The following is a 23,797-nucleotide window of genomic DNA, read 5'->3' as shown; positions in this document are numbered from 1 at the left end:
AAAGCTCAAACATAACTGCCTAAGTCCACCGCAAAATAGAATCAAATAAGTGGTTAGCGTACAAACAAAATGATCTTTTTTTATTAGAAAAATATAAATAATAACAATGTTCAAAATTCTACAGTTCTTTCCCTCGGGGTGTATGTACGTACATGTGTGTGAGTATGTCTGTCTTTTTACGGCTTTATGTTGCACACCCTTCATTAATGAGGACTTGTACCGTGTCTTCAGGATACTGTGCCCACAAGAAAGGAAGGTCATTGTGGATACATTCCTGAGGTTGCCACACACTGATCTATGTTGCCTCAGGCTATTAAAAATTAATGATCAATCAAACCAGTTCTCAGTTTCATTTTTTTCTTTACACTACAAAATACTAATAGAAATGGGTAAGTTCTCAGCAGCACTCAAGTTCTCAGAGGATCAATCATGAAAGGAGAGAAGGAAAAAGCAGGCTTTTTCCTGCACAGAATTTGTTTCCTTTTATCCAGAAAAACCCCAATAACGCGTATAGTTTAAAAAGTAGTTTGCACTGAAACATTTTTCAGAATAAATAGTGTTTGAGAAAAAAAAGGCGATCTTTTGGCTGGGTGTTTTGTAAGACGTTAAAGTGGAGAGGTTAATGCTGAATAAATACTACTGAAAGTACATTCCCCGCGGGAGCTGTTTCCCTTGCAGTGTTTGTGGGCTATGCCAGGGGCCCTGCCTTGGGAATGAAATCCAACAGAAGGCTCTCCAGTAGACACTTGACCTGCTCCTGGCACAGTTTGAACTTGTCATGCAGCTTTCACGGCTCAGTGAGGAGTGCTGACTTCATTTTCACAAAATGCTGGTAGTCCTGGAGTTACTCCTCTGAAAGGTAATTGGCCAGGATGTCCAGCACCACCTGTTCTCTTCAGTTAAGGTTCTCCTTGAGCTCCTGGGCACCCTCGTGCTCCCCAGTCAGGACCTTTCTATTCTCGTTGAGAGAGCTCCATTATTCATTATTAGTATCTTCCCCAAGACCACTAAGGAAGTTCTCAACACAGGCCAGGTTACCCAAGAGGAAGAGCAGCAGGTTTACCACTGTGTACAAGTCCCCAGTGAACATCTTGCAGTTCTCGAACTCAATCGGGCTGGCAGAACTCACAGATCAAAGCCTCCACCTCTTCTCCCAAGGCATTATTGAGCTTGATGTCCATCAGCAGACTCCCTTTCACTTCCTGGAGAGTCTCAGTCTTGCGGGTAAGGCTTCCAATGGGCTCTGCCTTCATTTCATCTGCCTACTCCTCTTTCTCATTCACCTCTTCCGGCATATCTTTGATTTTGTTCAGAAGCTCGGCCTTGGAGGCAGACACACTGTAGTAAGCCGGACAGTTGACCAACATGCCCACCATTTCCTCTTCTTCACTCTTATCTTTGCGTCCTGGGCAGTTGGCAGCTCTCTCAATGGCCTACCTCTTTATGCCATTTTCCTTCATCAAGTTAATGTCTTGGGGAAATAAACCTTCCATCAGGTCCATAGTTATCTTCATTCTGGAGTCTGGATCAAAAATGTTTGCCAGAGATTTGTCTTGGTGGACAATTTCCTTGGTTAGAGCCTCTTCTGAGGTCTTCTGAGGACCAGCACTGACTTTCTTTTCTAAACCCTGAGTTGTGATTGGATCATGAATGAGGCTTTGGGTCCAGATGGGAGGTGGCTGCCCTGGACTTGGCTGCTTGCCAAGAGACCCTGCCAGCTGGAGCTGGTCACCCATAATGGAGGCAGGTTGGCCTCATAGGTCTCCAAAGCCTTGATAGAAGCTTGGAGTCCAGAAGCCAGTATCTTACCACCCACCAGATGGGTTTCACCAGGAACTTTCTCTTGCCATCAACACCTTGGGAAATCTTTTACAGCTGCTGGTATGGGAATCCTCATCGGCTCCGCTATCCAATTGTGCCTCACACACAGCTTGGGGAGGGTGTGGAGGAAAGTCATCCGAGCTTTTCAGTGGGGTTTCTAGGCTCAGTGGAGGAGGTGGGGGTAGGGAAAGAGCTTCATATGTGGGCCTGGAAGTGGCACTGGATTGCAAGTCCTTCACAAACATTTCGTCATTATAATCCTCCCCAGGTGGTGGGGAGGCCTGCAGGACCAACTTGGACATTAGGAGGGAGATCCTCCCTGAGTGCTTGGGGCCCCAATAGGAGTGTCTGGGTCGGAAGTATTGCTAGAACCCAAGACTCTGCTGTTTTTTATAGTGCTTCAGGTTTACAAACTCTGGCGACAAGGATTCCTCAGGAAGGCTGTCCTCCTGGACTGCATAGGCCCGTTTTATTCGAGGGGGAGGAGGACTCTGAGGCAGCAAGAACTTTTTCCTCATCCCCTCCCTATCCTATTCTCTGGGCTGGTGAATTCCGGGCCTTTGGGACTTGGAGGCGGGGTCAGGCTGGGACAATTGCTTCTGGGGGTTACTGCAGGGGTGCAGTGTAAAAGAGGCTGTTACCCCACCTGACCATCCTTCTCAGCCTGCTGGTCGGCAGCAGCCTGTGAGCAGTAGGTGGAGGGCACAGTGGAAAGCAGAGCGGAGCTGAGTGGGGTCAGTGGTCCCATCCTGGTGTCTGTAAGATGACTCTGCATTCCTGCTGGGGGTGGCCTGGGGCAAGGTGTCTTGCTAGCTTGTCTCTAAGGGTCCAGGGTTCTAGAACATTCACTGGGAACTGAGGGGCCACCTATTACTCTGCAGCCTCCACCACCCCAAGGAGGGCGAGGATGGTGTGTGAGCAGTGGCATCTCTTCACAGCCTCTTTCTGAACAACTGAGTGACCTAGATCCAGGGCCAGCAAGGAGCACAGATCCTTCACAAGAAGGCCAAAGCTACTGTAATCCACAAAAACATATCCTGGTGCTTTTTGTCTGCAGTGGGAGATGACCTGGACCACATTCGGACCAGGAAGGCCAGGACATCCCAACGCCCCAGCAGGTCCTCGGCTGACTTGGGTTTCCTGATCCTCTCAGCTGTGGCTCCCCAAGAAGATTGTTTCCCAGGGGTCCTGTCCACCCTCTGGGAACTTCGGGGCCCGCAGCTGGCACCACAGAGCAGCTCGGCCCCAGTAGGCTCCCTTGAGGCTTCGTGGTCCCCTTTGCAGAGGAGGCGGTGGCTGGCAAAAGAGCTGGTGCTATTCTGAGGGGCCCACAGGCACTCCCACCCAGCCTCCAGCACCGAGGCCAGCAGGAACGAGGTCTCACTGCGGGACTGCAGGCTCGGGCTCCTGCCAGTGAGCTAAGGTTAGAGACCTTGGCAAGGCCAGGGCCTTCTGGCGCCCCCCGGCCGGGGCTGAAGATATGGGCTCTGGGCATACTTCCGCAGAGAGAGCTCCCGGCTCCTGGAAGCCACAGCCGGCGGAGAACGAGGGCCGCTTGCCCATTTGCGCTGAATGTAGTCGGCCAGGGCGCTCTGCTGGAACTGCTTCAGCTCTGGGCTCTATCGGCTAAGCGTCTAGCAGGTCTTCACGTCACGTTCGAAGATTCAGCGACGGTCAGGCAGGGAATCTCCACAAAACGCGACCCCTTTCACTGCGGATCCAAGGGCATTGGTTTGGCCTCCTCCCAGTCCCCACCTTGTTCATCTTCCAGGGCTCAGAGGAAGGCTTCTTCTGCTAGGGGGTCAGGTGCCGGCGTGCCCTCTCCGAGCAGCAGGGGACGCTGGCTGGGCCGGTTCGCCCTAGGCCAGGGTCAAGCTGTGCTGCTCACGGGGACTGTGTGGGGACAGAGAGGCCACCGCTGGCGTCTCGAGACTCTGCAGCCCCACGTGGGCCAAGGCTGGCCGGACCGCCAGGGCCTGGATGCCCCAGGTGCCCCCAGTTCAAGGTCCCCCCATCAAAGGTGGTGGTCCCCCAGACAAGAGACTGTGCGTCCTTGGTGCTGTTCTGGTAGGTGCAGCTGAAGAGGGCGTGGAGCAGGGCGACTGGTGAGTGGCAGACCTGTCATCTGGCCACACGGTCACCTTCTCTGCCTCGCTGAAGAGCTGAAAGGTGCTCTGGCTGTAGAGGAGGTAAGCATCCCACCTAGGGGCTCACCTCCTCGGAGTAGGGGGCAACCACCACCATCTGCACCCCTCCTCAGCTGTTGCTCACATGGCTGCCAGGAAACCTCTTCCAACTCTGTCTCTCCGGTTTTGAAGTGCTACTCCCCATTGTCTAGATGATCAGTGGATTCAGGAAATTGGATATTGGCTCCTGCCTCCTCAAATTCATTCCCAGAAATACTGGAAGTTGAGACTGTCCAGTTGGCCTATAGGCATGGCCATAACTGGAGCAACCTACACTTGAGGGTCTCTGGCTCCCTTGCTTTCACTGCTCAATCTTGGAAAACTCCAGCACCAAGCCGTGGGGCTTCCCATACTGAAAGCCCTGCAGAGCTGAGGTGATGCCTGAGCTGAGCCTCCTTTGGCCCAGACTGGATGTCTGCTGGTATGGTGGGACACAGGGCTCTTCATACCTTGGGTATGAACTGTGGATAAAGGCCGAAACACTAGTTCTCCCCCTGGGCTTGGATAAGTAACTGGCCTGTTCTGATGGCTCCTGTGATCAGGACCGACTTTCCTTCTAGGATCCTCAGCCTTGGTGTTGACTGTAGAGGCTGGTTTGCCAGCTGGGTAGCCTTCCTGAGATCCCCCTCCGAGCTTCAGGCTGCTTTGTCTTCTTAGACTTTCTGGAATGTTGTGGAGAGATGAGAAGTCTGACCTGGTCTTGCCAAAATTTCTCAACAGACTCTGGCCTAGGCCTTCTCTCTCCTGCCTCCTTTGGAGGTTGGCACTGTGGTCTTCTGGAAATCCACCTTCGAGGGCTATGAGGGTCTGGAACATCTCTTGTCTTCCACTTGCCAGCCCGAGGGAGTTTGAGGCTGTGGTGATTAGAATATGGTTTGTTGTCGTGGGTGCTCTTTCTCTCATTGGAATATGGGCTGTTGCCTTGGGGAGATGTGAGATGTCTCCTCAGGGAGTTATCCTCCTCATTTTTAGGCAATGCTGGGAAATGGACTTTGTAGGGGAACAACTTGGCTCTAGTTTCTGGTTTCCTCTCCACTGGGGACAGTGAGTTATGTTCTAGGGACTGGGAGAAAGCAAACCCAGGCCTGCTAAACCCATTTTGGTTCCCATTTTCGTCAAAGGTAGCCATCTAGTCACAAGTTGCCTGAGGGGCTGTATATCCACTCTCCTTGGCCAGTACAGGCTGGAGCATAACATTACTGTTCCTGGAAGGTTGGGGCACATGGGCAAGGCGTGGCTCCATGAAAGGTACAGGTTAGATGCCAGTTGGGAGCAGAGGCTGGCCTGGTTGAGCCTTCTGGGTATAATTATGCTTGGGCTTCACTGGGGGGCTGCTCTCTAGACTCCTCTCCAGTACAGAAGTGGAACTCTGTTGCCCCGAGGAACATTATGGCATTTATCACGGCTCTGACCTTCTGCTGATGCTCAGGCCTCCCTACCTTGAAGAAGCAGGGCTGAAGAGTTTACCTCATACTCTTCTGAGACTCCCCTTCTTGACATGGTGAATGTCTGTCTGCTTTATCCCTTCCAGGAGGCCACCTCAGGCAGAAGTGGTATCTACAAAGCCTGAACATTCCCCACCAGAGATGGCAGAAGGCGGATACTCTAGGATGCTTGAACTGGTGGAGAAGGAGCTGTAAGCAGGGTCTCTCTCTTTATGCAGGTGGCTGAGCTGGTCAGTGCTGCTGGATGATTTGGCAGGGGACAGAGGATGGCAAGGTGGGCATTATGCACTGGGCTCCAGGCTCTCTGGGCTCCTCTGGGAGCTGCACCGGTCAGGGCTTTGCCTCAGATAAGTATGGTCACAGTTGGAGAGATCACTTGCAGAGGAGCTGGAACGGTAGCCTTGGTGCCAAGGAGTGCCAATCATGCCCTGGGATATTAGCATCCTGCTGGCATTGGGTTGGTTCTTCACAAATTTGGTTGAATGCCAAGAGTGAGGCTGGCCTGTGGGTTCACCGAACCTATGTTTTAGCTGAAGTTTATCTGCTCCTGACCACTTAGCTTTCCTCTGCCAGGGGTCAGAGGTGAGGTGCTCAGGGCTGAAGAAGTTGGAGGTGGCAGTATCTGCACTGCCAGGGTCGGCACGTGTCTCATCACAGCTTCCCATGCAGCTGCCGTCAGCGGGCCAGGCGTGGCTCCAGGCCATCACCAACGCCAAGTTCAAACCTTGTCAGCTTTTGGAGCAGGCGGTGCAGGCCATCCCTGAAGGGGCTCACAGCGCCCAACAATGGGTGACTCTACCGTGCCCTGCACTGCTGCACCCTGGCTACAGTGGCTTCCGTGTGGAGGACCCAGGGTACGGGCTCAAGGGGCTGAATCCAGCTGCGGGAAACGGGTGGGGGGAGGCCGTGGGGGCTCTCACAATCACTCCTCCCTGCCCCAGGCCTGCGCAGCCTCTTGCCCTGCAGCCAGCCATGCCAGAAAAGGTTCCTGCTGGCAGGTGCTCACCAGATCAATAATTGTTAACCAATCAAATAAAATCAAGCCACCTAACCACTTGTTTTTCTCTCCATATACCTCAAAGGGGAGGGCATATGCCAGAGCGGTTGAGTGTCAGAGTGTGTTCAGAATGCATCCAGAGCTGAGCTCAAATCCCAGCTCTGCCACCTATTAGATCTGGGTCTTGGGAAAGTTACACAACCTTGCCAGGTTTTCTTTTCATCATCTATAAAATGAGAAAAGCAGTAAGATACCAACTTTGAAGACATTTGTGAGGATCAAAACTGGCTATACGGTAAGAATTTCACAGTTTTCAGCCATTTTTATCCTGAAACACCCTAATGCATTTTATAATGGAACATTTTAGATAAAATCAGTCATTATTTCCCAGGGTTTTATGCATCAACTCCTACTAGGCATCTCCAGGTCTAGCCTAGAAATATAGGAGGACGATTAGAAGAATGAGTGGAATAAACCCCATGTTTACCACCAGGACTTCAAGAAAGCAGCAGTCTGAGCTTTCACTGTAAAGAGAATCAATATTGAAATCAGACACAGAAGACATAAATTACACAGTCAAAGCCGTTTCCAGACTCCTTTTCTACCTCTGCCTCCCTTGGGGCAAAGACCCAGAGAATTACTGAATATTTCTACGGGGAATATCAACATATTCCTTCCAATTTTCTAATATTCATGGCTTAGACTGGTATGGAAAAATATCAAGAAGAGTCATTCCTTAGTTCCTAAATTCTTCAAGGGGAGAAGCTACATCAAATATCAAATAGATTCTGGAGTCTTTCCCATAGCATCCCATACAGTGATAGTCATATTGTAAATGACTGTTAAATTCTTGATGGACCAAGTTAATCTCCACACCAGTAGAGGACAGATTATGTTTCAAAGGAAATAATAATAATAATAAGGTATGACAAAGGAGAAACAAAGACAAGGACAATTAGGCAGCAGTGAGGACAACTTGAACCACAAGCAACCACAAGAACAAAGGCTCCTCCCACCTCAAAGACTTGATCATTTTACATAATTTACCATATTATTACTTTTGTTTACAAAATACTGTTCACAGAGACAGATCTCACAAATTCGTGAAGGATGGAGTCAAATAGTCTGGCATAAGGAAGAGACAATGCAGGTCTGTGGCCTATTAAAAATGTAAGAAAACCAGTGAAGGAAACAGTCCAAACCCTTCGGATCTCCAGGCAGTTGGCATGCAGTCTGGGGACAGCTTACCCCACAGACAAGCCAGGGAATGGGCTTTAATTCTAAAGGTCACTGGGAAGTTAATTCACCTGGGCTCAATTTCACATAAAACACATCTATTTGGGCAAATTTCTTATCCCAGGGCTTTCTGAAACTTACCGGTTGTGGGGAAAAAAAGAACTATCAAATGAATAATCATGATTTTAATTTTTTGTGCTACCCTTAGCCCACCCACCCAAACAGTAGTAGATAAAAAGTAACTTGCTGAATGGATAAATAAATGCCAAGTTTTTCACAGCTTTGAAAAACACTGGAGTAAGATTGACTGGCTCTAGATTGCTTAGGAGGGACCAAGACCCCTAAAGCATGATTTTGCTCACTTCATCTCAATTTGTGCATCGTTAACATTCCTCTGTGTCCCAAATGGGACATTGGCAGTTCAGTGATAGAGATCTCATCTTCCATACAGAAACCTAGGCTGGATCCCAGCCAATGCCCCTCACATGCAGCCATCACATTTCTGTCAGTGGGGGCTTGCACGTTGCAATGTTGCTGAACAGGTTTCAGTGGAGCTTCCAAACTAAGACAGACTAGGAAAAAAGGCCTGGTGATCTACTTTCGAAAATCAGCCAGTGAAAATCCTATGGATCATAGAAGTCTAAAGCCCATCTGATCTTGGGGACAGAGCAGGACCAGGCAGAGTTTCTGTCTGTTGTGCGTGGGGTCACCAGGAGCCGAGGGCTGACTAGATGGCAGCTAACAACAACAACATGCCCAACACTGGGCTAAGTGTTTAGTGGTATTGAAGAGAATTGTACATGCAGATTCAAGCCTCAAGAAACTTGTAATCCATTTTAGGGTGCAAAAAAAAAATTTTTTTTTTTTTTTTTACTACCTAGTCAGGTGGAAATACACATTTAAGTGTAAAAAGATAGTATTATAAATTGCTTTTATCTTAAATTATTTTGACAATTCTTTTTTTAGCTTAAAAACTATAATGAGTTCATTTTTTGTTTTTGTTTGTTTATTGAATATTTGTCACATGTTTAAAGCACAGATTAGTTTCTCATGTAAAAATTTATACAGCAATTGTTTTGTGACATTGGTTGCAATCCTCGAAATATATCAGCATTCTCCCCTTTTCCCTTTCCAGTCCAGGATCCACGTGTCTATTCTTCCAGGCTTCCTGTCCCTTTCTGCATTCCTGTCTTTGCTTTTGGGCAGTTGTTGCCCATTTTGTCTTGAATACTTGATTGAACAAAGAAAGACATTCCTCACATGTGTAATTGTTTGTTTTACAGGACTGTTTAGTGATGGCTGAAAAGTGCATTGAGAAGTGGCTTCAGTTCTGATTTAGCAGGGCGTCCAGGGGTTTCTCCAGTAACTATCAGACCAGTAAGTCTGGTCTTTTTTTGTGAACTTGAATTTTGTTCTACATTTTTCTCCTGCTCTGCCTGAAACCCACTATTATGCTCCCATTAGAGCAGTCGGCAATAGTAGCTGGGCACCATCTAATTTCACGCTGGTGGAAGCTGTGATTTATTTGACCCGTTAAAACTGCGTGGTGTTAAATGTTTGCAGTGTTCATGTGACATCACATATCATTCATATGTTCACACTCATGCGGTTACATGTCATTGAATGTAATTCACATGTCAGCACATGACTTGCATGTGTCATTAGCATGATGTCCATATGTCATTCACATACCATGATGTTCACATGCCATCCGTGTATTTGACATGACATCACATGTAATTTACGTGTTAACACACATCAACATCAAATGGCCATCACGTTATCATTCACATGTCATTTAATCTGCATGTTGTTCACGTGTCATTCGCATCTATATCACATGACCCTCATGGGTTGTTCCCATGTCATTCAGGACCACAATACATTCACATGTCATTCACATGGCATCACATGTAATTCACATTACACCATATTTTGTTCACGTCATTTACAGTTCATTCATATATCATTCAGATGACCCACAATTCATTCACATGTGATTCACATGACCAAATCATGTCATTCGCATGACTACCACGTCATTAACATGTTGCCACTTGATCATCACGTCATTCACACGACCATTGCAAGTTGTTCACATGACCATCACATTTCATTCACATGACCATCACATGATCACCAGAAATTATTCACTTGACATGGGGTCATCACATGTCATTCACATGGCCATCAAATGCCATTCACGTGGCCATTCTATGTCATTCACAAGACTTCACATGATGTTCACATGTCAGTAACATGGCCATCACATGTCACTCGTAGCAGTCTACTTCTTAAAAAATTGGCCAATGAAAACCTTAAAGGATAGTAGTGGAACATTGTCTGATACAGTGCTGGAAGATTACCCCACAGGTTGGAAGCCACCAAAAATGTGACTGTAGAAGAGCTGCCTCCTCAAAGCAGAATCAGCTTTAACGACATGGGCGAAGTAAAGCTTTTGGTACCTTCATTTGCTGATGTGGCATGACTCAAAATGTGAAGAAACAGCTGCAAACATCCATTAGTAATTGGAATATGAAATGTACAAAGTATGAATGTAGGAAAATTGGATCATCAAAAATGAAACAGAATGCATAAACATTTATATCCTAGGCATTAGTGAGTCTGGCACTGGCCATTTTGAACCAGATTTTTTTTTTAATCATATGGTCTACTGTGCCAGGGATTGACAAAATGAACGGCAATGACGTTGCATTTGTTTGTCATCAAATAGAGCATTCAAAGATCTATCCTGACGTACAACGCTGTCAGTGAAAGCATAATATTCATATGCCTACAAAGAAGACCGGTTTATACAACTATTTTCGAATTTATGCATTAACCACTAATGCCAAAGGTGAAGAAATTAAAGATTTTTATCAACTTCCACAGTCTGAAACTGACAAAAACATGCAATCAAGATTCATTGATAACTTGCCGATGATTGGAATGGGAAAGGTGGAAACAAAGAAGGATTGGTAGTTATAAAACATAACCTTGATGATAGAAATGACACCAGAGATCACACAATAGAATTTTTGGAAGCCCACCGAGTTATTCATTGCAAATACCTTTTTCAGCAACATAAACTGTGACTATACACGTGGACCTAGCAAAGCAACTACATCTGTAGAAAGAGATGATGAAGAAGCTCAATATCATGAGTTAGAAGAAGACCAGGGGCCTACTTTGGAACAGAACATCAGTTGGTCAGATGCAAGTTCAAGTTGAAGCTGAAGAAAATTAGAACAAGTATGTGAAAGCCAAAATACAACCTTGAGTATATTCCATCTGAATTTAGAGACCATCACAAGAATAGATTTGACACATGGATATCACACATGAAGAAAGTAAAATGTCATTGAAAAGAAAGAAAAGACAAAAATGGATGTCAAAAGAGACTCCAAAACTTTCTTTGAATGTAGAGCAGCTAAAGTGAATGGAAGAAATGATGAAGTACAAGAGCCAAGCAGAAGATTTCAAAGGACGGCTTGAGAAGACAAAGTATAATAATGAAATGTGCAAAAACCCGGAGTTAGAAAACCAAAAAGGAAGAACACGTACGGCATTTCTCAAGCTGAAAAAGTAAAGAAAAAGTTCAAGCCTTGAGTTACAATTTTGAAGCATTCTACGGGCAAAATATTGAACGATGCAGGAAGCAACAAAAGAAGGTTAAAGGAATACACTGAGGCACTGTACCAAAAAGATTTGGTCAACATTCAACCATTTCAGGAGGTAGCATATGATTTAAAAAAACAACGGTACTGAAGGAAGAAGTCTAAGTTGCACTGAAGGCATTGTCAGATAACAAGGCTCCAGGAACTGACAGAATACCAACTGAGAGTTTCAATAAACAGATGCAAGCTGAAAGTGCTCACTCATCTATGTCAAGTAATTTGGAAGATAGCTACCTGACCAACCAACTGGAAGAGATTTATATTTGAGCCCATTCCAAAGAAAGGCGATCTAACAGAATGCAGAAATTATTACACGTTATCATTAATATCACATGGAAGTAAAATTTTGCTGAAGATAATTCAAGAACGGTTGCAGCAATACACCTACAGGGTACTGCCAGAAATTCAAGCTGGATTCAGAAGAGAACATGAAACGAGGGATATGACAGCTGATGTCAGGTGGATCTTGGCTGAAAGCAGAGAATACCAGAGGGATATTTACCTGTGTTTTACTGACTATGCAAAGCCACTCGACCGTGTGGATCATAACAAATTATGGATAACATTGCAAATAATAGGAATTCCAGAACACTTAGTTGTGCTCATGCAGAATCTGTACATAAACAAAGAGACAGTTGTTTGAACAGAACAAGAGGATATTTCATGTTTAAAAGTCAGGAAATGTGTGCATCAGGTTTGTATCCTTTCACTGTATTACTCTGTATGCTGAGCAAATAATCCAATAAGCTGGAGTATATGAAGAAGAATGCAGCATCAGGATTGGGGGAAGACTCATTAAATCTGTGATATGCAGATGATACAACCTTGCTTGCTGAAAGTGAAAGGACTTGAAGCACTTACTAATGAAGATCAAGGACTACAGCCTTTAGTATGGATTACACCTCAACATAAAAAAAAAAATTCTCACAGCTGGACCAAGAAGCAACATAATGATAAATGGAGAAAAGATTGAAGTTGTCAAGGATTTCATTTTACTTGGACTCACAATCAATGCCCGTGGAGGCAGCTGTCAAGAAGTCAAAAGACATATTGCATTGGGCAATTCCATTGCAAAATACCTCTTTAAAGTGTTGAAAAGTGAAGATGTTACTTTGAGGAATAATGTGAGCCTGACTCAAGCCATGGCATTTTCAATCGCATCATATACATGTGAAAGCTGGACAGTGAATAAGGAATACTGAAGAATTGGTGTCTTTGAATTATGGTGTTGGTGAGCAGAATGCTCCTTAGAAGCAAGGATGGTGAGACTTCTTACATACTTTGGACAGGTTATCAGGAAGGACAAGTCCCTGGAGAATCACATCATGATTTGTAAAGTTAGAGGGTTATTGAAAGAGAGGAAGACCCTTAACGAGATGGACTGAGACTGTGGCTGCAAGGATGGGTTCAAGCATAGCAATGACGGTGAAGATAGCACAGGACTGGGTAGTGTTCTGTTCTGTTGCACATAGGGATGGTATGGTTGGAACCCACTCGACAGCACCTAACGACAACAATGGGATTGTCAATGAATGCCGGGGAGATTCCAAACAGGCTAAAGAATCTGTTCATCTGGGGGCTGTCTTAGTTATCTAGTACTGCTATAACAGAGACCACAAGTGGATGCCTTTAACAAAGAGAAATTTGATCTCTCAGTTTAGGAGGCTAGAGGTCCCAATTCAGGATGCCAGCTCTAGGGGATGGCTTTCTCTCTCTCAGTTCTGGGGAAAGGTCTTTGTCATCAATCATCCCCTGGTCTAGAAGCTTCTCATCGCAGAAACCCCAAGTTCGAATAACTTGCTCTGCTCACAGTGCTGTTTTCTTGTTGGTATTAGGTTCCTCTGTCTGTTTGCGTCTCTCTTTTATATCTCAAAAAAGATTGACTTAAAACACAACCTAATCTTATAGATGGAGTCCTGCCTCGTTAACATATCCGCCTCTAACCCTGCCTCATTAACATCATAGAGTTAGGATTTACAACACATAGGAAAATCACATCAGATGACAAAATATTGGACAATCACACAATACTGGGTATCATGGCCTAGCCAAGTTGACAGGTATTTTGGGGGGACACAATTCAATCCATGACTGGGACTATGGTGGTTCAGTGGTGGAATTCTTGCCTTCCCGATTCGATTTTGGCCAATAGAGCTCATGTGCAGCCACCACCCTTCCATCAGTGGAGAGTTGCATGTTGCTATGATGCTGAACAGGTTTTAATGGAATTTCCAGACTAAGATGGACTAGAAAGAAAGGCCAAGCAATCTACTTCTGATAATCAGCTAATGAAAACCCTGTGGATCACTGTGGTCTGATCTGAAGCCAATCATGGGGATGGCCTGGGACTGGGCAGCGTTTGCCTGCTGCGCTTGGGCTCGCTGTGAGTTGGGGTGACTCTGCAGCAGCTAACAACAGCAACTAATAGGTAAAAATTTAATAAAAGGCCTGAAAATTCTAGGTACTGACAAGGATGTGGAGCCAAGGGGACTCTCATACGCGGCTGGTGGAGGTGTAAATTTTTCAAACATTCTAGAAAGCAATACGTAAAAATTGGCATCATCATGTAAAGCTGACCATGTTTACATTCCACGACGCAGTAATATCGCTACTGACCTATTCCTAGAGAAACTCTTAGATGGCCATGAAACACACGTACGAAAACGTTCAGCGTTAAACTGTTGGTAATAGCAGAAAGACTAGAAACAACTGCTTCCATACACAGGACAGTGGATAAATGTGGTATGTTTTCTTAATGCATTCTAAGACAATGAAAATGAATGAACTACAGGTACATGCATCAACGTGGATAAGTCCAAAAATCAGCTTTGAGTGAAAATAGTATTTGAAGAATACATACCAATATCATTTTTAGGAAGTTTAGAAACATACAGTATTAATACACTACTTAGGGATACACCAAAGCAGAAAAAATATGACAAAAAACGGTAGAATGGTAAACACAAAATCATAAGAGTGGTTAACCTTAGGAGACGACGTTATTCAGATGGACGCCCGAGAGTTACGTTAAAAACAAACAAACAAACAAACAAACAACCAAACCGCTGCCATCCAGGGGATCCCAGCTCATAGCGACCCCATAGCACAGGGCAGACCTGCAGCGTAGGGTTCCCAAGGGGCAGCAGGTGAATTCAAACTGCGGACCTTGTGGTTAGAAGCAGAGTAATGATTTATTTCCCAATCCAGTGTTATATTCTCTTGTACGTATGAAACTTGTTATAATACGTTTTTAAACAGAAAGAAAAGCAGCAGAGAATATTAGCCGTGGAAGGAACTGTCCTCATTCACGAATGAGGAAAGCGGGATAGAAGTAAGATAACGTGCCAAGATCACACCGCTGGTTAGAGGCAGCAGCAGGACTAGAAGCCAAGTCCCATCTTTGCGGCGTTGCTTTACATTAAGTGAACCGACTGACGGCAACGGGTGCGGTTTCCGGGTTACGTTATGTAACCACCCAACGGCCTCAGCGGTGGCGCCCAGACCCGGGTTGGGATCCGCCCCTTGCCGGCGGCCGCCAGTTCTCGCTCCGTCACTAGCCCCGCCCCCTCCCCGCCCCCAAGGGCCGGGCGCAAGAGCCGAGGGAGCTTCCGGGCCCAAGAACGGCGCAGGGCGCGAGTGGGAGGGAAAGCTCGGAACCGGTCGGAGCCGGTCAGCGACTGGTTGGAAGGCGTGGACTCCAGCACCACTTCCAGCGATTCGCAGGCCAGGTTTTCCCTCACGCTCCCGGCCGGGGAGGAGCCCATGTCCAGCACGAAAGTGAGGTCAGGGGTAGAGTGCACGCTGCTCGGCCCGGATTGGCTGTTCCGAGCTGCGCGGGCGTCGGCGGACTCTGGCGGCTCTGCGGGGTCGGAGGGCGGCTCCATGGCCCCTCGGCGGATTCCGGCCCAGGGGTGCACCGGGTAAGTGCTGCCAACGCTCCGCTCGCTTGGTGGGAGACCGGCTTTACTTTTTCCTCTCTGCCGAGGTTGATGTTCTTTTCCTCGGAGCCGTGTGTGCTGCGTACCTACTCTGCCTGGTGCCGTCGCTGTGGTAACTTGTCCGAGTGGCGAGGCCGGCATTCCCACATGTGCCTAGTAGTGATGGTGCCTGCTTGAGTGATTTGCCGTGGATCTTAGAGGAACTGCGGGGACCCCAGTGACCGGTAGGTGGTCGGAAAGGCTGCCTGGTGCTGGAATTTTGCGGGGTGACAGAGCGCCGGGCCCGCCCCCAGTCGTGGACTCTGACGGAGAGCCGGCCCCCGTCCCCCGGCGTCGTGCGGGCTGACGGAGCGCCGGGCCACCCACCCCCCGGCGTCGTGCGGGCTGACGGAGCGCCGGGCCACCCACCCCCCGGCGTCGTGCGGGCTGACGGAGCGCCGGGCCACCCACCCCCCCGGCGTCGTGCGGGCTGACGGAGCGCCGGGCCACCCACCCCCCGGCGTCGTGCGGGCTGACGGAGCGCCGGGCCACCCACCCCCCGGCGTCGTGCGGGCTGACGGAGCGCCGGGCCACCCCCCACCCCCGGCGTCGTGCGGGCTGACGGAGCGCCGGGCCACCCACCCCCCCCCCCCGGCGTCCTGCGGGCTGACGGAGCGCCGGGCCGCCCACCCCCCGGCGTCGTGCGGGCTGACGGAGCGCCGGGCCACCCACCCCCCGGCGTCGTGCGGGCTGACGGAGCGCCGGGCCACCCACCCCCGGCGTCGTGCGGGCTGACGGAGCGCCGGGCCACCCACCCCCGGCGTCGTGCGGGCTGACGGAGCGCCGGGCCACCCCCCCCCCGGCGTCGTGCGGGCTGACGGAGCGCCGGGCCACCCACCCCCCGGCGTCGTGCGGGCTGACGGAGCGCCGGGCCACCCACCCCCCGGCGTCGTGCGGGCTGACGGAGCGCCGGGTCCCCCCCACCTCGTGCGGGCTGACGGAGCGCCGGGCCACCCACCCCCCCCCCGGCGTCTTGCGGGCTGACGGAGCGCCGGGCCACCCACCCCCCGGCGTCGTGCGGGCTGACGGAGCGCCGGGCCACCCACCCCCCGGCGTCGTGCGGGCTGACGGAGCGCCGGGCCACCCACCCCCCGGCGTCGTGCGGGCTGACGGAGCGCCGGGCCACCCACCCCCCTCGGCGTCCTGCGGGCTGACGGAGCGCCGGGCCACCCACCCCCCTCGGCGTCCTGCGGGCTGACGGAGCGCCGGGCCACCACCCCGGCGTCTTGCGGGCTGACGGAGCGCCGGGCCACCACCCCGGCGTCTTGCGGGCTGACGGAGCGCCGGGCCATCCCCCCCACCTCATGCGGTCTGAAGGAGCGCCGGGCCCCTACCCCCGCCTCGTGCGGGCTGACGGAGCGCCGGGTCCCCCCCACCTCGTGCGGGCTGACGGAGCGCCGGGCCACCCACCCCCGCCGTCGTGCGGGCTGACGGAGCGCCGGGTCCGCGCCCTAGTCGTGCGGTCTGACGGAGCGCCGGGCTCCTCCACCCCCGTCGTGTGGGCTGACGGGGCGTCGGGTTCCCCCCTCCGCGTCGTGCGGCCATCCCCCCCCACCCGCGTCATGCGGGCTGACGGAGCGCTGGGTCCCCATGCGGGTCGGCAAGCCTGCGGTATTCCTCTTCCGGTTTTTATTGTATTTTGTGGTACAGACCGAGTAGAGCAAAGCTGAACTCAGGATCTGGTGGGGAGGATCACGCTGCTTGGTGTTTTTAAACGGACAGTTTATAATGGCTCAAGTAATTTACTTTTTATTGAATAAGGCGTGCGTTTAAAAACAGGTTGGAGAACCGCACTTTAAGTTGTTGGTCGTCTTGGGTTAATTGGCAAATGTCAGGAGCGTATCCAAGGCCCCATCGGACCTGGCATGAGGGGGTGGCGGTGGTGGGAAGACTGCCTGGAGGAGGTGGCCTTTGTACTAACGGGGTGGGGGGGGAGGCTGGATGGAGCAGGAGGCGGGGAAACCCAATAGTAGGTGTCAGGGATTGAATTATGCCCCCAAAAGTGTGTGTATCAGTGGGGCTGGGCCATGACTCCCAGTATTGTGTGAGTTTCCTGTAGGTTGTAAATGTTGTCTCCGTGATGTTAATAAGGGAGAACATGCAGCAGTTGTGTTAGAGGGGCAGGAGTCAGTCTACAGGATTGGACTGTGTCTTGATACAATCTCTTAAGATATGAAAAAGAGCAGAGAAACAGGAAGACCTCATACCACCAAGAAAACAGTGCCGGGAGCAGAGCACCTCCTTTGGATCAGGAGTCCCTGCACCTGAGAAGCTCCTAGTCTGGGGGAGGATTGATGAGAAGGCCGGCAAAGAGAGAACGCCTTCCCCTGGAGCTGACACCCTGAATTTGGACTTATAGCTTACTTTACTGTGATTTAATAAATTTTTCTTTGTTGAAGCTATCCACTTACGGTATTTTTGTTGTAGCAGCGCTAGATGATTAAGACACTAGACCCTTACGGTCAGTGGGGAAGAAGTGAGGACTTCCTTAATGGAGAAAAGGGTGGGAAAAGAATATATGGGCCTTGGACGTCAGCTGAAACGAGTTAAACTTTGTCTGATAGATCAGTGGGTTTTGTTTGTTTAACATTTTTGCATTTGAGAGGCTTGAGATCTCTTCATCCCTCCCACCAAAATGCACTGATGAAAGTATATCCCAAAAGAAACTACGTAAGGATGTCAGAGATGTTCCCATCTTTCTAAAGCCCACCTTGGACCCAGCCTAAGGCACAGTGGAACCTTGACTGTTTTTGAGCATGGACGTGGCAAGAGACAGTGGAAAGGACTTGGGTTAAGACCTTATGTAATCTGGTTTCTAGTCCTGTTTCTGTTATTTGGCAACAGAACTGCTACTGGGCTGCTTAACTTTTCTGAACCCCAGGATTATAATCTATAAACGCTTTAAAACGAACACCGTTTCTTTCTTCTCTCATGGGTTTTGACAATCAAATAAAGCCACGTTTCTCAAAGTGGTCCCTGGACCAGCCACATCAGCATCAGCAGAAACTTCCTAGAAATGCAACATCTTGGGCCCCACCCCCAGATTTAAGGAACTCAGGGGGTGAGGCTCAGCATCTGTGTTTTTATAAGCCTTCCTGGTGATTCTGATGCACACTAAAGTGGGCACCGCTGCTTTGAAGAGTTTTCCAACTTTTTTGACTGATTCGTGGTAAAGATGTCTTATATACGTAACTAGTATGGATACACAAACGCCCCTAACAGAAAACAGAAGATTCGTGAAACAATACTATGTGTAGTGCAGTCTTATATTTTATATTTTCTTGTATTTTAAAAAAAATGCTGAGGAAGAAATGGTCAAGGATATTAGGGGGCAGTTGATGAAATTTGAATGTAATCGCATATCAGCGTTAGATTTCTTGATTTTGAAAATTGTACAGTTGTTAAACAGGATACATGAGTGCCTTCTTAGGGAAGACACTCAAGTATTTAGGGGTAAAGATGTACCATGTCTGCAGTTTAGCTCTTCTCCCCTCACACAGAAACCAAATGAGACAAAACGGTTACGTTTACTGGTGAATCTGGCTAAAGGATATATACAGAAGGTTCTTACTCTTTCAGCTTTTCTCTAAGTTTCAATATACATCAGATAAAAAATTACTAAAAAAATTGGTTCAGATACACTAAACTGATTTTGCAATCTACACGTAGGTATTTGAAAAATACTGCTGTAATCTCTTAGTCTGTGTTGTCTCTGTGGTGCATTTTAAAGTCAGGGACCATGTATGGAAGTGCACTGGGACCCTTGTACAAGGCCTAGAACACACAAGATGCTCAGTATGTTATTTCCTGCCACTGTTAAATCCAGTCTCTATTTTAGTCACTGTTGTTGCATTTTTTTTACTTTGACCATGTTGAAGATAGGCAACTTTATCCTTTATCCTTTTATTTTAATGCTCAACTGAGTGAGCATGGAGAGGTGGAATGAGGGCAGACTCTGGATTTGAAATGAGGTGGATTTGAATACAGTGTTTCTCTATCCTAGCAGAGTGTTGCTTTGGGCAGATTTACATCGGAAGCATGGGATTTGTGCTCTACCACTAGCCTAAAGGTTGGTGGTTTAAACCCACCCAGCAGCACTGCTAAAAGAAGGCCTGGTTATCTGCTTCCGTAAAGATGACAGCCAAGGAAACCCTATGGGGCAGTTCTACTCTGTAACACATGGGGTCACCATGAGTCAGAAGCAACTCAATGACAACAGGTTTAGTTTTTATAGGACTGTTAGAGTTAAATGAGAAAGTGTACATGAAAGAGCCTATCACAGATGGAACAGGTGTCAGGTGCTTAATAAATGATCATGTACGTTCCCTTTCCTGACCTCTGCAGAGATGTTCTGTCACTTGCTGATGATTAGGACTTCAGAGGTAAGGATAACAGCAGGATTATGAGTTTTCCATGTTCCTGAGGGAGAGGGGTGTATTATTTTACACATTAGTGATAAGATTTGGCCTATAAAAATTTAATTATGTAAATTTGTGGTATATGGGTTTCTCCTCCTTAAAAGGATTTTGCCGTAACCTGAACTTCGTTGTATGTACACTGTTAGTGCAACGAATGGAGAAAATAGCTTGAAGATGCTTTGAAAAGGTTGCAAGTTATAAGTTTTTCCTAATTATTTTAGATATTTCCTAACTTTCCTCTGTGCTTTTGTTGTTTAATAGTGCAAAATACTCAAAGAACACGTTGGGAAGAACATATCCCACGAAAGATGTAAGTTGTCTTTTTATATTTTAATGTAATTTTCTCACAGTTGACAATAATTCCCATTTTGTGGGAGTTTCCAGAGTTTCGTAGATTTCATTTGATAAGCTCAGTGTTTTATTTTAATGATAAATTATTCTGTTTCCTTTTTTTCCATTATAATGGAGAAAATGACCGTGGTTAACATTTTGGAATCATTTCTTTTTTTTTGAGTCTAGGTTTGGTTTTATTTTGGTTTAGATAATTGCCACTGTGTAAAAATCGTACAACTTTTTGTATTTTGCTTTTTTTCACTTGTACTCTTTTCTCCGTCTTATTTATTTTATAACAATTGTTTATTTCTTTTAGTTCACATTATAGTTTTATTTGACCGGATTCCTCATAATTTGGGCTGCTTCCAGTTTTTCACTCTTAGAAATAAAACAGAAATTTGTGTATAAGATAGTAACTGTGTATAGAGACATTTCCTTAGTACAGAGTCTTAGTATAAAGATGGACGTTAAAGGCAGATGCATTTATTTAATGCGCTTGATAGCTAATTCCAAGTTATTTTCTGATGGCTTGTCCGCGTTTGCATTGACATTAGCAGTGCATACGAGTACTTTTTTTAGGTAGCTGGAGTCTTCTCTGTGCTGTCTAGTTCTGTCCCTGTCTTTCATGATCTCTTTTCTCTGCCACCCTAACCCCAGCCTCCAAAGGGTGGCTGCTTTTCTCTGTGAAGCCCTGGGATACCTCTGAGGGCTTGCTCTCAGCTCCGACTCCAGCCTTAGCTTGCTTGTTCTGTAGGTGAATATTTCTCTTTCTCATACCCTACTCCCTGCCTTTGGTAGCTACTGCCAGTTTGCCCTGGAGGGGTTTCTCTAAGTTCTTTAGTCTTGCTCCCAGTGTTCTTAGCTGGGAGTATCCGGGATGGATTTCTTCAGCTTTCCTGTCCTTGTTCCTTTGGACGGCAGCCACCTTACACTGGTGGAAGCCCCCAAATCCCTCAGAGAGCATCTGTCAACTCTTCTTCTTTGTCATTGCCCCCCAAGTCCTCCATGAGTAATTCTGTCAGTGAGGGCCTGTGAGTGGTAAAGGTTTTCGTTTTGTCAGTTTGATTCCTTCTCCTTTATAGCTTTCATATTTTCTCCTATTTTTTTGTCTGTTAATAGTACCCTTCCACATTTTCCAGAGCTACTATAGGATTTTTTCATTTTATATATGCTTTAGTCGTTCGGTAGGGGTTGTCATAGGAAGAAGGGAATCTTCATGGGTTTATGAATATATTGAGGTGTAAACTTGGTCTTTTTCAGTCAGGGGTTCTCACACCTGCATACACTAAAAAATGTTTATGAAATTTGGGGTATATGGGCCTATTTCTGACTAGAGGGCCCTAGTTTTCCTTAGATCATAAGTTAGTAGACTTCTACCCTCAAACCAAATTCAGCTCTCTTTTTTACTTTGGCTTGTTTTTGTACAGATCTACAAGGTGAGAATGTTTTTTAAATCTTTAAATGGTTGAAAGAAATAAAAAAAAAATCTCATGCCACATGAAAATTATATGAAACGCAATTTTTAGTGTCCATAAATAAAGCTTTATTGGAACATAGCCATAGTCATTCTTTTCTGCATTGTTGCTATCTGCTTTCACACTAAAACGACTGAGTTGAGTAGCTGCATCAGAAACCCTGTGGCCCACAAAGCCTAAAATATTTCCTCTCTAGCCCATTATAGAAAATGTATGCTAACCTCTGCCTTAGATTCTAAATTCCCCCAAAACTATTATCACTCCCGTAAGCAGCAGTGATAGCAGGTATGCCCTTAAAAATAGATGCAGCTTTGTAATGTTCTTTACTTGTTAGAGCCAGTTCAGTAACTTTGACTTTATTCACTTTTAGAAAGCTGACCAAAAGCACAAGCCTCCTGATGTGTTTGATTTTCCTGATAATTCTGCTATATCAAGCATTGACAGGCTGGGTGAAAATGATCAAGTTGAAGAACCTTATGAGACCTTCGGTCAGTATTTTAAATCTTTATTCCGAAACAACTTCATTTAGGCTCCATACTGATAATAGATGCAACAACAACTAATAAAAATATAGAAATCACTTTAAATGTGAAAATCAGTTATCTGCATATAAATATGTTCTGGGGAGTGCTTGATAATTTCAATGAATTTTTAACACTTCTGGACATTGGAACTGTTGTTATTTAGTTGCTGTCAAGTCGATTCTGACCCATAAGGTTTTCTAGGCTGTGACGTTTCAGAAGCAGATCACCGGGTCTGTCTTCCGAGGTGCCTGTGGGTGGGTTCGAACCACCAGCCTGTTGGCTAGTAGTTGAACACAAAACCTTTGCGACACTCAGGGACTCAACATTGGAACCAAGAACTCTAAACAAATATCTAAGTAGAACTCAGATCCACCTGCTGTAGTACTAATGAGAGGAACATAAAATATATTTCTCTCATCGTACCACCAATAGAGCCATTCAGAGGGGTGTTTTAATTTAGTGAGGAGAAGAGGGCTTATTTCCCCTTACCTTAAACCAATTGAGGCAGGGATCCTCTAGGAAATCTACCGCAGAGCTTCACCCTACTTCCTTGGAGTGTGAGGGAAGCAGGGTGGCCAGGAGTATGATGAATTGTTCAAATGGAACTGCTGGTCTCTTGATGGGTCACTGATGGCTCCAGATGCCAAGAACAATACAGAAAGTGCCATGTGACCCACTTCTAGAATAGCAGTGATTGGACATTTTTGCTGGAGCATATTTTAAGAGAATTTTGAAAAGTTGTGTACCCTCCCATATATTTTTAATTTGGCATCTAAAGCATTTTTCAACCTAATTTTTTTTTTCTTTTTTTGGTTAATAAAAGCAGGAAATATTTTTAATTTTATGAGACAAAAAGTAATCATCACTAGTATGTATCTTTTGTTATGATTTGATAAAAAAAAGTTTTAATTACTTATTACATAAATCACCTTGAATCAAAAAGAAATTCCATTTTTAAAATTGAGATCTAATTCACATACCATAAAATTCATCCTTTTTTTATTTTTTAAATTGAGATGCAATTTACGTATCATAAAATGTATCCATTTAGAGTCTGTAGTTCTGTGGCTTTTAGTACATTCACAGAGTTTTATAGCTGTCACCACTGTCTAATTTCAGATGTTAATCATCCTCAAAAACCCCAAACCCTTTTCCTCCCAGCCACTGGCAGCCATTAATCTGCTTTCTGTCTCTATGAATTTGCCTCTTCTGGACATTTCATATAATTAGAATAACACAATACTGTATTTTTACGCAGGTAACACATACCTTCTAGATTTGTTTTCCAACCACACCCTCCCCCTGTGAGGTATTTTCATAAGTGCAGGATATAATCAGCAAACAAATGTAGAAGGAGTGAGCTACTTGCTTAAAAATATGGTATTTGGCCTTATGGGTTTGGATTCTTTGAATTAATGTATTTTCCGGGTTTACCCATATTATAACATGTATCAGTACTTCAGTGTTTCTATGGCTGAGTAACATTCCATTGTTTGGCTATACCAGATTTTGTTTGTCCATTCATATTGATGGGCATTTGGGTGGTTTTTACTTTTTGGCTGTTGTGAATAACGCTACTATGAACATTCTATGCAAGTTTTTGTCTGGACATATGTTTTCAGTTCTCTTGATTGTTCCACCTAGGAGTGGAATTGTTGGATTATCTGATAACTCAAAGTTTAACTTTTCCAGGAACTGCCAAACTGCT

The 23,797-nt window shown here is 46.5% G+C and overlaps 1 protein-coding gene and 1 pseudogene across 2 annotated transcripts in view; one reads left to right on the top strand and one right to left on the bottom strand.

Moving 5' to 3' along the window:
* Window positions 1-605: 605 nt before the first annotated feature.
* On the bottom strand, window positions 606-6,156 carry LOC126064904 (protein Shroom3-like; annotated as a pseudogene).
* An 8,795-nt stretch (window positions 6,157-14,951) lies between these two features.
* CENPU (centromere protein U) overlaps window positions 14,952-23,797 on the top strand; it is a 64,472-nt gene continuing 55,626 nt past the window's right edge. Inside the window, exons 1-3 of one of the 2 annotated variants that reach the window (XM_049864876.1) lie at window positions 14,952-15,282; window positions 20,016-20,067; window positions 21,936-22,053. In XM_049864876.1, the coding sequence (XP_049720833.1) occupies window positions 15,125-15,282; window positions 20,016-20,067; window positions 21,936-22,053 (328 nt within the window). In that variant the 5' untranslated portion in view covers window positions 14,952-15,124. The remainder of the gene's footprint in view (window positions 15,283-20,015; window positions 20,068-21,935; window positions 22,054-23,797) is intronic. The other variant, XM_049864877.1, reaches the window with a different exon arrangement.

Source organism: Elephas maximus, chromosome 21 (assembly GCF_024166365.1).
Source record: "Elephas maximus indicus isolate mEleMax1 chromosome 21, mEleMax1 primary haplotype, whole genome shotgun sequence".
Taxonomy (NCBI): domain Eukaryota; kingdom Metazoa; phylum Chordata; class Mammalia; order Proboscidea; family Elephantidae; genus Elephas; species Elephas maximus.
The sequence above is the reverse complement of the archived record's forward strand: the minus strand, read 5'-3'. Positions and strand labels throughout refer to the sequence as shown.